The sequence below is a fragment of the Camelina sativa genome, chromosome 12 (genome assembly GCF_030686135.1).
Source record: "Camelina sativa cultivar CO46 ecotype springtype chromosome 12, ASM3068613v1".
In the NCBI taxonomy this organism is placed as follows: Eukaryota; Viridiplantae; Streptophyta; class Magnoliopsida; order Brassicales; family Brassicaceae; genus Camelina; species Camelina sativa.
Genome location: NC_141891.1, coordinates 7,768,904 through 7,785,199, shown reverse-complemented (window position 1 = coordinate 7,785,199; position 16,296 = coordinate 7,768,904). Strand labels below are relative to the sequence as shown.

Genomic DNA, 16,296 nt, shown 5'->3' with positions numbered 1-16,296 from the left:
TCATCAACGTGGTTCAAATTAATAAAATTTTGTAGTATTGTTTAACAAATTTAGCTGATAATGGTTTTTTTCTGTATTTTTAGATACTTTGGAAAAAGGTCTTTAGTGATTACTGATTAGTGAGGATACATATTACTAGTATTTATTTTCATATTAAACTTATTACACCAATCATTAATTAATAACTTTTAGTGAAAATTCATATCAGTTAGTGACATCGTAGTCTGTAGTTAAAACTTGTGTTTGCTACAGAGTTTAGTAACATCGTAGTCTGTAGTGACAAATGGTTCATTCTGAGGTTTGAATCAACTAGAGGACAAAGATGTCTTTCCCGGTGATATTGCATCCGGATCACCATCAGCTGTTTCTCTATCCGAGCCAATAATAACACTGGGAGCTTTTTGTGAGATTGTTGCCTCGGATTTAACAATTCTGGCACCATCATCCACTTCTGCATCTTTACCATAGAAAGACCCAGAGGATCTCAGCTCCTTTACCATTCGAAACTCGTCATAGTGTACCCGTCTATGCTCTTTGAAACTTTCATTTTTCTCAATCTCAGAATCTGTAGTTGCACAAAAAAACATAGATTAAGATGTTATCTAGGAATCAAGAACCTGATGAAACTACGAGTCATGTAACTTTGATCTATTTATATGGTTTTGTAAATAACCTTCATATTCATCCATTGGATCTGTGTCATCCTCGGACCAGCTCCAGCCACCAGACTCGGATCTCTGGCTCAAAGTTTTACTGGAAGAAGCTACATCATTCAGAACATTCCTTAGTTCTTCCGCACGATGCATTTCATCAACACAGTTGTCAAATGATCTTCCTCTAGGAGACAGAGAACCTGAATAAAACCAACCCAGAAAGAAAAAGATATCAGAATTTTGTTCAGGTCACTCTTCCAACTAGACTGACACCATTTCAAATTTAACCAACATGAAGCATATACTGTAGGTTATGTTTGTGTTATTTTAATTTCCTCTGTATAGAGATGGTGACTACTATTTTGTATTTACTATATGCCAGTATTGCCAGAAGCATATATATGTAGCCAAAACCATAAAAAAGTCCAAAACAGAGAAATGGACAAACCATCATCATCAATCATGGGGTGATACGGTGTCTTTGGTTCGGTAATCTTCTGCCTTACAGGTTTGTTGGATTCAATTTCCACTATATTAGCTTCATCCCATTGTACACGTCCCCTGCCATAAGAAATGTATACACTCAACAGAGAAAATAAGTGTTGCTAATAGCTGAAAACAAATAAAATTGTGCTGCAGCCTGAATTGTACATATAGTAAACATCCTGAGGTAAACTAAACATGTATCACCTAGCCAATACATGAGCCTTAAACCAAGACAAAAGTAAAAGATTCACTAAGATGAAGATCATGCTATACTCTATCAGGTGAAAAGTGCATTCCAGAATTCTAACAAAGAGTCTAACTACTACAAAAAAAAAAAAAAAGGTGAAAAGAAACAGGGAGAAGGAGAAACGTACTTCATCTTGAGCTGATTATATACTCTTTCCCAACAAAATATTATAGTTCACCTGACTGCAACATTAAACATATATTTGCTTATCTTTAACGACAACAATAAAGAAAATAACGACATACTACTACAGGCAAAACACCAATTTATCCTCCGTCGACATAAAAACACAGAGAAATTGGACCCTGAAACCACAAAAGACTAATCCTCGACCAAAATCCAAACACACGGAACGGAACATATTGTATTCGACATAAACACCAATCGGTACTTGTTTCGATTTCTAAGATGAGAACATCGTAACGAAAGATTTTTCCTTTACCTCTATGAATCCGATTCTTTCTCTTCTCTTTTCCAACTTTTGTTGAAAATGGAAAGTTTTTCTCGTGGCGAAGAGAAGAATCTCATATTTTAACCCCCGCCCTTGGCCACGATGGACACACGCTCGATAGCCGTCCGTGCATTTGACTTTGACCATAATAGATGCTAATGTTAGCCACATGGGATATTATAATCCGTTAGATTATTCGACTATTCCACGTTTGGACTGCTTCGTACAAAAGGTAAGGGTACTTCTGGAAATCTTCTTAAAATGTTAATACTGTATATGTACACAACTACATACTTTAGCCTGCAGAGATGATCAGAACCTTGCAGGTGCCAACATACTTGCAATTAGATTAAATAACGATGGAGTGTGTGTTTAGTTTGATTTTGCCAAACTTGCTAACACTGATTCTTCTGCAATCTTCCACGCACGGTTTAAAAACTCGAATGATTTCAAAGGGTTCTCCTCTTCAGAGAGAGCAAGTTTCAGGTCTGCAAAGAAGTCATCTAAACCAGAAACAGATTCTTCTAAGCTTTTTGAATCTTCAGGGTCACCATGTACTGGATCTTCTTCATGACCTTTTCCTTCTCCGAGTGATTCCATGCGTGTGTTTTTCTCTCTTGCACGTACCTCAGCTTCCAATTTTGCAGCCATGGTTATGGCTCGATGTATGCAAGATGGAGGTATCTGCAGTCAAGTATATATGTGAGATCAGTTTCATGAGTGGACCAACCATAGCCATATATTTCAGTGACTAACGCATTTACTGATCATCTTCAATTTATTTAAGGCCTCTTTTAGGATGGCCTACCTATGCTGCTCATTCTGTATGTCAGATATAAACTTAGGTATTTGAGGCGAGTTTACCTGGGCAAGCTGAGCAACCTTAAAACCAAAGCTCCTGCTGCAAAGACCACGCACAAGTTTATATAGGTAGGTCACATCATCATGATCAAAACCACTATTATCCTTCTGCGATGTCAGATACGAGACATGGTATGTCCCAACAGCACCTGGGAATCCGTTACTGATCTCAGCTATTTCAGGGTAATGCGTGACAAAAAGAACCAAACATCTCTTTTCTGTTAGGAGATGTTGTAATGTTGCATAGGCAATGGCTACACCGTCGTGTGTGCTAGTCCCTCTTCCAAGCTCATCTAATATAACAAGCGAACGAGAAGAGCAGGTTCTGATTATGTGCGACGCCTCACTTAATTCTTCCAGAAAGGTACTTCGACCATGCTGGATACTGTCTGAAGCACCCATCCGAGTGAAAATACCATCAAGAACGTGCAGCTTAGCGAATGAAGCTGGTACAAAGGAACCAGCCTGGGAAACCAAAGGGAGTAGTCAGAATCATTTAGCATTAAACATACGTAAGAGATTTTGGTAAGGCATAAGCTTATACTGTTAATGTCTATGTTACCTGAGCCATTATAGAAATTAAAGCAACTTGGCGGATATAACAGCTCTTTCCTCCCATGTTAGGTCCGGTGATAATTTGGCAGTATTCCCCTTCTGCATGCAAACTTGTGTCGTTTGGGACAAAGTTATCTTGTAATATAGTCTCCAATACCTGGGAATTTTTCAAAACAAAATGATTGATACATTTCCAATTTAATTAAACATAGAAAGAAAGAGAAAAGGAAGTGAGAGCAGATGCATACAGGATGACGACCAGACTGTATGTTTATCTCAACTGGTTCACAGTCATCCACAAACACGGGACAGACATACTTCTGCAGAGGCATAAATTTGAACGAAGTTAAGAATTGCAAAGCCGTGACTACAAGCACATATTTTGTAGTTTGTTATTTCAACCTTGTTTCTAGATAGAGTTGCCAGGGAGTGCAAACAGTCCAGCGCAGAAAGAGCTTGAACGGCAGCCTGGAAATCTGTATAGTATCTACTGAAACTCTTGAGAAAACTATCCCACGAAGCTCGGTTCACAATGGCAAGATGTTCAGTTGCTAGAGCTAGCTCATCCAACCCAGCTACAATTTCAGGGGGATGATACCGAATAGTCTTTTTGGTGCTATTTACTTTCACCCAATTCATAGGGACCTTGGCACCAACCGGCAGCTGTACAAAGCCTTAGCTTCAGATCAGAAATAAAGGCCCACAACTTTCAAAGATGAGAGTATTAAACACACAAATGTTTTACTTGGTACAAAAAAAAAAAATATATATAGGCTCAAGAGCTGTGAATGTTTTTAATGGATTATATGTGCACGAGAAAGGAGTGAACAGTAACCATAAAAAGAAGCAAACACTAGCTACCTTCATGATACTTATTCTTATCCTGAAACATGACGGTGCTTTTGGGATTCCTTTTAGGCGCAATTTCAAAACAAATCAAGAAACTGCACTCTTGCGGTATGAAAGCATATATAAATCATGAGTTTCTCGAGAGGGTACCTCTATCAAATGTGTGATCCCGGACACTTGAAGAAATTCCAAATTTCGAATTGCGAGCTTCTTGCGAAATGAAGCTATCGAGGAATCCAGTTTTTCCCTCACGATTAAAACTGCTTGCCGAGCTTCAGCAAGCTGTGCATAGCAAATATTACAATTGAGTTATGGAACACAACATCGCCACTAAACAATTGATTCATGAAAAAAAACAAAACAAGTTTAAGGATAAGAAGCTGTGTGATGCATAGAAGATACAAACCTCAGGAAATTGGCCGCTGGACGTGATTAGTATGTCGAGCAAGTCTCCTCGAACAGCCCCTTCCTTATTCAGGGCAGAGAGAAGTTTCGCGGCATTGTCAACAACAGCAGGGGATGAAACAACAGATATCAATTTTCTCAAAAGAGAAGACTTCACAGTTGTGGATGGCATACTCATTTCACAGTCTTGCTTTATGCCAAGCCGCTGAAGTTGCATCCCCGAAAGTAAAATAGCTTCCATAACTGCGATGAACTTTTCATCCAGAAAGTTAAGAACCCTCAGACCTCAGTTAAGGAAGAGGGTTAGAAAGCAAGAGCTAGTTTACAAAAACATGGAAGTGAAGCAAAACTCGTATAACTCTTCAATATTTTTCTGCTCTGCCCGTTATTTCTTTTTCCTAATCAAGATAACTGAGAATTGGCACGTTGAAGTTTATAGCTACCCATATGACTATGTCTATAAAATGAAATCCAACGTGAGAAAAGAGGACATGATACTGAACAATGGTGCTATTAGCCTATTACTACGATTCTATGAAGCACATATTTCTTTGACTAGATATCGCGAAGAGACCATCACTCTGTATTATTTTCCAACTCACTTCAGAGGGACTTTTTATGATTAGACTTGGTCAGTCAACATACATGGTGGAGACTTTAAACTATTTCCGAGGACAAAATTATTACAGTATTGCACTATCTGAGAATCTAACTAACTTTAGTCAACACAAGCGCATATGTAAGAGGGCCAAGTATCACCTCTGTGGCTTTAGCAGTCCGATGAAAGATTCTTGTTATTCCACGTTGAATATCAGATGATCTGGACAAAGATGTCAAGACTGAGGAGAGAACGAAATAAAATTCAGGTGATACAGTTGTTCTCTCAGAACCTCCTTCAACCAACTCATTGCTGTTCTGGGAAGAACTATAAGATCCCATGCATGCAGAAATCTCAGAAACAGCATCAAGGCGAGCAGATATCAGATTTCTATTGCAAAGAGGATGAGTCACCTGTTGAAATGGAAGTGCACATACCATGATATGAGGTCTTTCTAATTAATTTCCATACCACTTAGCAAAATCTTCATGATAACTCTGAGGGGTAAGTATAGAAATCTATGTCCCTTTCAAGAACTGGAAGATGCCAGTAAATTATTTTTTCTTTATTGTAAGACGACAAAACTTGAAACAAGACCAAACGTACAAAGCTATTACAAATATTTAAGAAGAAAGGATATTGTGTCTTACCCAGTGTCTAAGAAGCCTGGAACCATATACTGTAAGAGTGTGATTCATATTATGGAATAAGGAGCCAGATTCCGATCCATCTGAATTATTTCTCACAACCTGAATATAGATAAAGTTTATTATGAGGGAAACTCAGTTATGATACTTCGAAATGGCTGAAATTTTAATATTAACTGACACGCTAAATAAAGCAGAAAGTACCTCCAACTGTTGCAGCGTATTGGCTGAGAGAGTCATCTCTGTGCTGCTTGACAAAGTGCGAAATGAAGCCCCCTGGTAAAGGATCCTTTCAAATCCAAATTGTTTGAGATGGCATAATGTCAGGGCAAGGGCTTGAACAGTCAGATTTGGCATGTTCATAATTGTCTGCAACATCAACAAAGGAACAAGTTAGCAGGAATTGCAGCAAGCATTTGATAAAAGAAAACTCTTCTCGAAAGCTAGATGTGTTTATTAACAATTTCATGTTAACAGGATCATCAAAATCAAAAAAAGAGAAAGCTTTTAGAAAATCAAATGATGTACGTGAACTGTCAAACAAGACATTCCTTCTTCAGCAGCCTCCACCTTGACTTCTTTATCATCTACTAAGTTGCTTGCGCTGATTTTTTCACATAATGAAATAACCTCATCTACTGCACTACCACTGCGGAAACGATCCAGTGAGGCTCGTTCCACTCGAACATTTGAGGTAGGTCCAGCATGTGCCAACAAAAACTGCCAAACAAAGATACCAAACGATCATCTATCACAACATGTATGCACATACCCTAAGAAATTAAAGTCTTCTAAACTAATCTACATAGAGATTATACACATACAGACAGAGATTCTTATGTCAAACAGTTAATCATGAAGGATTCAGCGCACAATAACTCTAGACAGAATCTGAGAAAACCGATTGAGGAGCTAAACTGTTCAAAATTAATCAAGAATGCTTAAATTAGTAACATTTTTACTCATACAGAGATAAAATTTACCTTCTCAGTTTGCTGTGAAAGAGGCTGGCCAAGCAACAGCTCAGCTGGTGACAAGCTCAAAATCACAGCCTCTAACCCACTCCTCATAAAATTATCATTAAACTCTCCATAAACAACTTCACCAGTTGAAATCTCAACGCCAACAATCCCAACTCTAACATCAAAACTCATTTCCAGACCACAACCAAATGCCTCCGGTTCAACTCTCTCATCCACAACACAAACCAAAAAATTACTCTGCGCACCAAAACCTTCTTCACCAACGCAACCACCACTTATATCCTCAGCCGCTTCAAGTGTGGCTTTGGTATATAACGCCGATAGTCCCCGGAAAAAAGGACCTCCCCGGTTAGCACCGTGAGACTTAATAGCTGCAGTTTCAGTCTGCTTCACCACACCAATCTTGTACCCTGCATTAACCAATCTCCTCACATGAAAGTTCAATCGAAATGTCGGTATACTCGCCGTCATGAAACTATGATCCATATGAGCGTAAATACCCAACACGCGTGCTGCAATCTCAGCGTCTTCTCCGAAGAATCTGTACCTGTAAACAACTTCAACCATCAAAACCACATCTGGGTACTTGCTCTTTAGCTCCAACACCTGCTGTTCCAATGGCGTGTACTTCCTCGATGATGATGACGTCTCGGGAACAGATTCCTCCGGTGAGGGTTCAAGAAATCTCTGGAGAAACCTTCGGTGTAAATCAGGGTTTTGAGTGTGAGGAGAAGAAAGTTTAGTCTTTTTGGGTGACGCGGCGGAGAGGTGGTCGGAGAGAAGCTTACGCTTTGACGGAGAAAAAGAGACAGTGGCGGATATCTTCGGTGCCGGCGATGATGATTCAGCCACCGGAACCGGTTCCTGAGTTGGGGATTTGGGTTTGGGAGCGAAGAATCGAGAAATTCTCTGCTGTTTTTGCTTGCCCATGTTTGCTTTCTTCATAGTAAGAGAAATTGGAAGGTCGTGTGTGGCTATGGCGAACTTGGGTTGCCAATTTTCGCGCGCTTTCTTAGATTGATTGATACTAAAAACACTAAACCGACCACCAAGAAGAAGAAGAAGAATCACTGAAACTACTGCATTAAGCAAAGTGACGAAGGCAGCGGTTCTTATGGGCCGGGCCGAGACATTAAAATGTACCGGGCCGAAAAATTAAAATGGTCCGGCCCGAGAGATTAAAATGGGCCTGAAGTATTAAAATAATAAAAGAGTCTACGGCCGTGAGTCTAGAAGTTTGCTGGTGGTAGAGAGAGACGGTGTCATTAAATTGCCCCCGACGACATTACTCCTCTGTCACCGTCGCCGCCGCCGATCGATATAGATCGAGAGAGAGACAAGGGGAAGAGAAACCGAACAGTTTTGTCTGAGTCGATTTGGGTTAGAGAGAGACAGAGAGAGAGAGATGGCTATGTCTCAGGTGGTGAACACGTACCCGCTTTCGAACTACAGTTTCGGAACTAAGGAACCTAAGCTGGAGAAGGACACTTCCGTCGCCGACCGACTCGCTCGTATGAAAATCAAGTACGTTTTGCCTCTCTCCTTCGTTCTCCTCTTTGTTTTATTTCTTCTTCTAGTAGCTGCTCTTCTGGAGAAGAAGATAAGATTTTTAAAACCCTAGAAAGTTCCAGCCTTTACATGCTTTTAGATCATGATCTCGCTGATTTGGTAAACAATTCGAGATTTTTTATAAGTGTGTCTGCTTATCTGCGTTCTCTCGCTGGTTTTGAATTGTCTAGCTTCTCCCTTGCTCAGCTGGTGAACTTTGGATTCGTCTTTTAGAATGGGTTGGCTTGTTTGATTTTGTTTATTCTCTGTTTTTTTTTTGGCTCCTTAACAAATATTGTTATGATCTTTTGGCAATTTTACACAACTATAACTTTGTTCATATTTTAGAGGAACTCTTTAAGAAAGATTTGACTTAGTGAACAGAAAAAATTATAGGCTGTTTAAGTTTCCACTGATTGATTTGAGAGGGGAACAGCTATAACTTTAATTTTGTAAGTAAAGTCTCATGCTTTTTGCTTGACTAATTGAAGTCTGGAATTCTATTGTTCTAACTTAAGACACTCTGATGACTAATGTATCTCTTTCTTGATTTCTTACCTGTGTGTCGCAGCTATATGAAGGAAGGCATGAGGACTAGCGTTGAAGGGATTCTGTTGGTATGATAATTTTTTATCCACTCTACTAGTTATAAACATCGTCTGTTGTTCTCTCTGTGTTTATTTGTGTGCTGTCTTAGAGTCGGTGTAACAGTTATGTGGTTCATGGATTGTATGGCCACATTGCCATATGCATAATAAGTGTCAACATATTTGTACTTTATCTTATCATTCTCTGTAAAGATACGTTCTCGACCCAATTATTATTCGAATTGGGGCATAACTATAGAAGTGTTTGATATATGCCTGGAGTCATCTACTTCCTTTTCTAGTTGCCATCTCCAACTCAATTTTGTACTGTTTGGGTAACCTTTTATTCCAAACAACTCTAATTACATGAATGTATTAAACTGCTCTTAAGAAAGTCACAAGCTGTATGGATCCAATGAAATTTTGGTAAAACTGACTGAAGAAAGTCATAAAAATGATCTTTTAGTTTTACTAAGTCACAGGTTTTGAACGGTGCCATATAGCAGACATATTTGATGCATCTTCTTGTTTCATTTCTTAATTTGTTTATATGCACCCTTGCCCTTCTAAGCTGTCATGTTTTCCGATGGAGTATCATCTGCTTTACATTCACTTTCTCATCTCTTGAGATCGTTGGAAATATAAGATGTTGTTTTGACATCCTAAAACTCAATCTTATAAACCTATATAACCCACAGTTACAACTATCTTGTTGGTGTGTAAGTTAAGTAGATAATTTGACATTACTTATATCTCTCTAACCTTGGGATTGTTCTTGATACCTTATGTTGGTAAACCTTTCAGGTACAAGAACACAACCATCCTCATATACTTCTCCTGCAAATTGGTAACACATTCTGCAAACTTCCAGGTGGACGCCTGAAGCCTGGAGAAAATGGTATACAATGATCATCTGTTAGTAACACTTTCTATACTGTTGTGAGTTACTTGGTTGCTTAAGTTTTGGGTGTACGATGTTGTGTCTGCAGAAGTTGATGGCCTGAAAAGAAAGTTGACCAGTAAGCTTGGAGGCAATTCGGCTGCACTTGTACCTGACTGGAAGGTACCATCCTGGTTTTACCTCTATTTTTGACTGATAGTGACCAGATATTTAGGTATAGATAGATGCCTTACAAGAACTAGGTCGGTGTAGCATGTGCTTGCTCTTAACGGAAACGAGAACAATTCGATACAGAAATAGTTTTGTCATTACTCTTAGCATGCCAGGAATGAGGGAGTTATACAATGAAACAAAGATAGCTCTGGTGTCATTTGTTTATTTATTACATGAAGAAAGAAGACTATGCCATGAATTGATACACGTCTGATTGTGTTATATGACTAGCTATGTCCCTGATCCGTTGGTTTTTTTATGGGTTTTTTCCCCCTTTAATAGGTAGGAGAATGTGTTGCGACATGGTGGCGTCCAAACTTTGAAACCATGATGTACCCGTATTGCCCTCCTCACATTACGAAACCAAAGGTAGTAACAGAGAACACAATCTAGCTTTTCAACTTTCTTCTTTTATCCTTTTCCTTATATCTCATTTTTTTTGTGGCATGACCAGGAATGCAAGAGACTCTACATTGTTCACTTGTCTGAGAAAGAGTACTTTGCTGTGCCTAAAAACTTGAAACTCTTGGCCGTCCCTTTGTTTGAGCTCTATGACAATGTTCAGGTTTTACTTATATCAAGATACTATTATTTACCTTTGGAAAATGGGTTTTGCTACAAAATTCTAACCATATGCTCTTTTCCTGTAACAGAGATACGGACCGGTTATATCAACCATTCCCCAACAGCTATCCAGATTCCATTTCAACATGATTAGTTCGTGATTCTGCTCGGTGTGTTGAAGAAGAAGAAAGGTATCAGATGCTAAGTTACTTATTAGGTACGGTAGAGAGCTGTAGCTACCGGTTTAGAGATGTGATTTTCGGATGATGCGTGTGGGATTATTTACATTATAGACATGTTGGATTTGATTATGTATAACTGGTTCAAAGTTTCAGCACCAAAAAAAAAAAGAAAAGAAGATTATTGTATCTCGTTTCTTGAAGCATTCGTCATTATTTGACTAACGCCTGTTTTGTCTAACCGAAAACATGTGTTTCATTCAATGTTAAATGATATTTCTATTTTAATGCTATGTGTATGAGAAATGAAAGACAAACTAGGCCATGTTCAAACTACTTTGTTTGATAGACGAAATACCACACCGGTAACAAATCAACAAACTAATGACAAATACTGTATGTTATTAACCACAAGGCCGGAATGGTCGAAGTAGGAGAAGTTTTGTGGGCAAAACATTAGGTCACCATAACATTAGTCGTCGTGTTTCATTGGCGATTAGTCTGACGGCAAATTATATAATGCGATCTTCACGACCAAGACAAGATAGTCATTTCTTTTTTTTTGTTTCTCTCAATTTCTTTACCCATCATATCTCCACAGGCCAATAGAGCCAACAAGTAAAATACAAAATCAGAGGTATATTAAAATCGCGACAGGGCCATTTCGACCGGGACAGAAGGAATTCATATTGTTTTAAAGTTAACAATATTCCTCACATGACTCTTATTATTGGTCCACTTGTCCGTGTAAAATGTAATATTTTTCTGTATTGTTATCAAGAAAAACAACATCGTGAGCGGAAAATAGAAAAAAACCAATGATGATTACAAGCAGCGAATAGGAGCTCAATGTTGACTTAACTACATACATATTTTAACTGAATTTATATAATTCAGAAAACAAAACAAAAAAAGCTCTTAATTATTATTTCAAGTTGTACTTGCTTTATCAAATCATTTGATTCAAATGCAATTTGGCTGCTTGCTAATGATGCTTTACGAAAAAGATTAACAGATTGGATGATTCTCAATAATCATTATTTCATCATTATTCGTAAATCATTGAATTGAATCAGACAGATTATTCCACCAGGGTGAAGTTCCTAACAAAAGAAAAACTCATTGACGCGATTTAAAATTAAAGAAGTCGGCCTTATAAAATTCTTGCCGACATTTTGAGAGTGTTTTGGATATGAAGATGTTATCTAACTACTCAAGACACCGTCCATTGTAAATGTGTAACTCACATTTAATATATCTTATAAACATATTTCTGTAACTATGAAACAACCGAGTTATACCCTTTTGACAGTTTTGTTTCTTTTCTTTTGTTATACTAGTTTGACGTTTTCGTTAATATTGTCTATTGTAACTCAGTTTTGATATCTCGAGGTCACGTCTCACGTTAATGTTCCATGCATCTATTAGAATTATTACTAGTTTGTGGCTTAGATCACGTCTCACGTTAAACTTGATCATTTGGTCATCTCTATGATATTTTTTTGCAACTATCTTTGTTTGTGTGTATAAAACTCCAGTGAAGTAGATATAAGAAACGAAGAGTTGCAAACAAGAAATTGCAAAGATTCTTCTTCCTTTTTCTTTTTCATGTACGTAGGAACCTTATAATGTACTGTATATCAATCAACAATCAATTTTATCCAAGTAGACTTTTGCTACACACATAATTAATACAAATGCATACAATATACATATAAGATATTCAGAAATAAATTTCCATAAAAAATTCATAAAAAATACAATATATACATGTCAGTTGTCTTTTACTCTAAACAGGCCTATTTGGTCATTTCTTAACACTAAGTATGTAGGCTCTATCTGTAGACATTTTGGTGATATATGTTGTCTCAGTCATCATAATATTGAGACATGTTTTCTTGTATCAGGGACAGCTTTAATTAAAGACGATATAGTGATGGGGAAGACGAAATCTGGAGAGAAACAGAGGAAAGGGTTATGGTCACCCGAAGAAGACGAGAAGCTAAGGAGTTGCATCCTCTCCCATGGCCATTCTTGCTGGACTACTGTTCCCATCAAAGCTGGTCTCTCATTTCATCTTCTTCTGTACTAGTTTGTCAGCTACCAAATTATTACTTAATTTAGTCAACTTTGGTTTGATAGGGCTACAAAGGAATGGGAAGAGTTGCAGATTAAGATGGATTAATTACCTAAGACCAGGTTTGAAGAGGGAAATGATTAGCGCAGAAGAAGAAGAGACCATCTTGGCGTTTCATTCTTCCTTGGGTAACAAGTAAGTATAACCCCAAGACCTAACCTTATTGTTATTAGGATGATAGTTAAAGAGCTAGAGAGACTAATGATAAGGTGTATTTAGGTGGTCGCAAATAGCAAAATTCTTACCTGGAAGAACAGACAACGAGATAAAGAACTATTGGCATTCTCATTTGAAAAAGAGATGGCTTAAGTCTCAGAACTTGCAGCACCCAAAATACATATCCTCTTCTTCTTCTCCTTCTTCTTCATCACTTGTTTCTTGTGGAAAAAGAAACCCCGAAACCTTGATCTCGAGTCATGTGATTAACTTCCAGAGACTCCTAGAGAACAAAACTTCATCTCCATCACAAGAAAGCAACGTAAATAACAATCATCAATGTTCTTCTGCTCCTGAGCTTCCAAGGCTTTTCTTCAACGAATGGCTTTCTTCTTCGGATCCCCATATCGATGACTCCTCTGTTTTTACAGACTCGAAGCACAATCAAGCTCCAAATGTCGAAAACAATGTCTCAGATTATGAAGAAACAAGTGATGTTGATCGATTCCATTACAACGAAATGATGATCAACAACAACAACTGGACTCTTAACGACGTCGTGTTTGGTTCCAAGTTTCAGAAGCATGAGTCTCAAAATTGATCACAGAGAGTCGTCCTGAGATTGTAATTCTTCTACTAGATTCTTTTCTTCATCAACAGCGACGTAGGTCATATGTACTGTAAATCAAATTTATAAGGGAAAACGAACGTTTGCGGTTGACCAAAACGGGGAAAACGAAAGTAAGAAAAGTGTTCAGTTTTGTCTTAATGCTTTGTCACCAATACCATATCAGGAGACGCAAAGGTCGTGAAAGTTAATGAATATTCCCATTCGAGTTGTTTTTTTTGCTCAAAATGGGTTGTCTAACCGACTACGCTAGCTTAGACCTAACAACAGTATAACAATTAGATATGATACATAGATGATGAGAGGTTTTAAAAGAAATAGAAATAAAAGTATAGTAAGATTCATCAAATACTTTTGAAGATTTTACACAGCACACAAGTAGCCAACTCGTATAACACAAAAGCTTTTCGCTACATATATAAATGGAGTTTTGATAGAATTAACAAGGGGCAATTCAGATGTAAGTGGAATGTAGAAAGTGTTATTTATATAGCAGAGTAGCTGTAGTCAACAGTATCATCATCATTGGAGGAGGAAGGTGACGGAGACTTAGCAGAAGCAGTGAGTACCACAAAGGCACCAAAGAGAATAGTGACAATGGCCGTGAAGTTGATGAGAAATGCTTCGGATCCATACTTGTCAAGCCCTCCATTCTCCAAGAAAGTCAGCTTTTCCAGAAACCCTAGAGCTGCATTCCCAACCGCAAGTATATAAACAAATAGGCCGAGCATTGCGTGCCACGGAAGCAAACCGCTTCTCAGATTTGCTGATCCTCCTGGGAAGAAGAACACTATGAAGCTGTACACCCACTGCAAAGTTCAAAAAGAACTTGTTTGATTATCTTTGAATTGATTATATGTTTTTAATGGGGAAAGAATTGTCTAGTGGAGCTAAAAAGGCCATGGGATTATACCTGGAAGCCATAAAGGGAAATGACTCCAATACCAATCCAGGAATGGAGACTGTAAAGATTAGGGATGTTGCTTTCATTGTGGTTCTTGAAGGCTGCGCAGATGCCAAAGATCCCAAGAGCCAAAGCAATGGCATGGAGTATAAGGTGGATCAACTTCTTCACTGGTTTCTCCAGGGGAAGCGATTTGTAACTTATAATGGCTTCGTTTCCAATTCCAAAAAAAAAGACCAAGATTATATGGAATGAAATGATGATGACTATCAACGGGACTAACCAAGATCAAAAAGAAAGTGATATCTTTATTTATATCGTTGTTCAACAGATGTTGTAATCGTTACCTTCTCCTCCCAAGATTATAAATCCAATGAGCATGAGAACAGGATGCAGCTGGATCACATAAAAAGAAAACGAAAATGTATCAGAACACAACAAACACAGGTTGCAAATAAGGTAGTGAAACAAAAGATTACAAGCTCTTGTTACAATCTTAATGGCTAGAAAAAACAGAATTAAAGACAACTGAAGAGAAGAGCCAAGAAACCTTTTTTTGAACACAATCAATGAAACAAAACAAGAAGACCAAACATCACGTTCTGTACATTCAGTCATACTGTAATAAACTGAATACGACCCCCACAACAACACTCATGGATCCTAAGGCACTTCAATAGCAAAAACTTGGGACACACAAGAGGACTAATGCTTACAAGATTATAGTTATCTCTGACTAGTGATTAAAAGACCTATTATGTTACAACCTAAACAGATATTAAGATAACAAGAGGATTCTCACTCACTCACTTAGAAAACGGTACTGAGAAACGGATAAAAAGAAGTTTTGCAGTCAGCTAGACAAGACGATCAGACTTTTAAAAAATCGGAACTAGGATCAGGTGGATTTGTAAAATCACCCACTAAATTGAATGAGACAGAAAAGAGTCAACGCAGACGCGAGAGAGAGAGAGAAAGGAGAGAGCTTTTAGTGAATTAAGTTTGAAGGGAGATTGAAAGAAAGCATAAATACATTGAAGATGAGATTCTTGTTAGTAGCTTCCCAGGCCAATCCACCTCTGTAACTAATACTCCAAACCAGCACCATTACCGCCAGCGCGTGCGCCACAAACGTCACCGCCATCGCGTTTATCCCGACAGCCATATCTTTCTCTTCTCTCAAACTCTGTTTCTTTCTTCTTCTTGTCTTTTGTCCGATTAATCTGGAAGCACTTGAACTAAACTCTGAGAAGAAGACTCAAGACTCAAGACTCAAGACTCAATCCTCATCAGATCCTTTATTTTTATTCCATTTACATTATCCAATCCAATTGTGGGGACTTCTTCGCAGACACGTGGGCCTCGCCCATCCCTTTCGATTTTATCTACTTTCGTAGCAGCTTTGTATGGACGAATTAAATTTTGCCACGTGGATAGCGGTAGCTGTATCGACCCCTCCGCTTCGTGTCTGCTCATTTTACCACCAACCAAACCAAATTAAACCATACTACCATAAACCGCGATAGAGAGCATCACTGGATCTTTGTTTCAGACATTTGTGCATTAATATTGGACCAACCTAACCCACATATTCATATGATATCAATTCTTGTCGTCTTCGGGTTTAGAGTAGATACGATATGCTGTTTTTTTATGTTGGAAGACGGCACGTTGTTGTCGGTATGTGACCAAGTGATGAAGTCAAAAGTTTTTATTTATGGGCCTGCTTGTGAAATAAGTTACA

The 16,296-nt window shown here is 38.2% G+C and overlaps 5 protein-coding genes across 12 annotated transcripts; 2 read left to right on the top strand and 3 right to left on the bottom strand.

Moving 5' to 3' along the window:
- Positions 1-174: 174 nt before the first annotated feature.
- LOC104730874 (protein phosphatase inhibitor 2) lies at positions 175-2,090 on the bottom strand. Of its 2 annotated transcripts, XM_010450112.3 has the most exons (5): positions 1,829-2,090; positions 1,514-1,568; positions 1,102-1,214; positions 674-853; positions 175-565 (listed from the first exon to the last, which is right to left on the bottom strand). In XM_010450112.3, the coding sequence occupies exons 2-5, from the start codon at positions 1,516-1,518 to the stop codon at positions 306-308; spliced, it is 558 nt and encodes a 185-aa protein (XP_010448414.2). In that variant the 5' UTR covers positions 1,519-1,568; positions 1,829-2,090; the 3' UTR covers positions 175-305. The 2 variants fall into 2 exon arrangements, with proteins under 2 accessions (XP_010448414.2, XP_087334981.1); XM_087478855.1 differs by lacking the exon at positions 1,514-1,568 and having other exon boundaries at positions 1,829-1,942.
- Positions 2,075-7,979, bottom strand: LOC104730875 (DNA mismatch repair protein MSH3). 7 transcript variants are annotated; one of them, XR_015574791.1, is made up of 13 exons: positions 7,236-7,781; positions 6,736-7,145; positions 6,281-6,472; positions 5,957-6,121; positions 5,756-5,854; positions 5,267-5,518; positions 4,509-4,760; positions 4,253-4,384; positions 3,656-3,927; positions 3,502-3,573; positions 3,261-3,410; positions 2,702-3,163; positions 2,075-2,521 (listed from the first exon to the last, which is right to left on the bottom strand). XR_015574791.1 is itself a non-coding variant. In XM_087478853.1 (13 exons), the coding sequence occupies exons 1-13, from the start codon at positions 7,678-7,680 to the stop codon at positions 2,210-2,212; spliced, it is 3,204 nt and encodes a 1,067-aa protein (XP_087334979.1). In that variant the 5' UTR covers positions 7,681-7,781; the 3' UTR covers positions 2,075-2,209. The 7 variants fall into 7 exon arrangements, 2 of the variants coding, with proteins under 2 accessions (XP_087334979.1, XP_010448415.2); XM_087478853.1 differs by having other exon boundaries at positions 3,656-3,916; XR_015574789.1 differs by having other exon boundaries at positions 3,656-3,932; positions 6,736-7,979.
- Positions 7,975-10,916, top strand: LOC104730873 (pre-mRNA cleavage factor Im 25 kDa subunit 2). The gene is made up of 7 exons (XM_010450111.3): positions 7,975-8,259; positions 8,855-8,900; positions 9,675-9,768; positions 9,860-9,933; positions 10,267-10,353; positions 10,439-10,549; positions 10,638-10,916. Exons 1-7 carry the CDS (start codon positions 8,141-8,143, stop codon positions 10,707-10,709), a joined length of 603 nt encoding a protein of 200 aa, XP_010448413.1. The 5' UTR covers positions 7,975-8,140; the 3' UTR covers positions 10,710-10,916.
- A 1,627-nt stretch (positions 10,917-12,543) lies between these two features.
- Positions 12,544-13,789, top strand: LOC104730872 (transcription factor LAF1-like). The gene is made up of 3 exons (XM_019233773.2): positions 12,544-12,790; positions 12,870-12,999; positions 13,084-13,789. The coding sequence occupies exons 1-3, from the start codon at positions 12,664-12,666 to the stop codon at positions 13,619-13,621; spliced, it is 795 nt and encodes a 264-aa protein (XP_019089318.1). The 5' UTR covers positions 12,544-12,663; the 3' UTR covers positions 13,622-13,789.
- A 163-nt stretch (positions 13,790-13,952) lies between these two features.
- Positions 13,953-15,929, bottom strand: LOC104730871 (transmembrane ascorbate ferrireductase 1). The gene is made up of 4 exons (XM_010450110.3): positions 15,586-15,929; positions 14,900-14,948; positions 14,562-14,761; positions 13,953-14,457 (listed from the first exon to the last, which is right to left on the bottom strand). Exons 1-4 carry the CDS (start codon positions 15,715-15,717, stop codon positions 14,134-14,136), a joined length of 705 nt encoding a protein of 234 aa, XP_010448412.1. The 5' UTR covers positions 15,718-15,929; the 3' UTR covers positions 13,953-14,133.
- Positions 15,930-16,296: the final 367 nt, after the last annotated feature.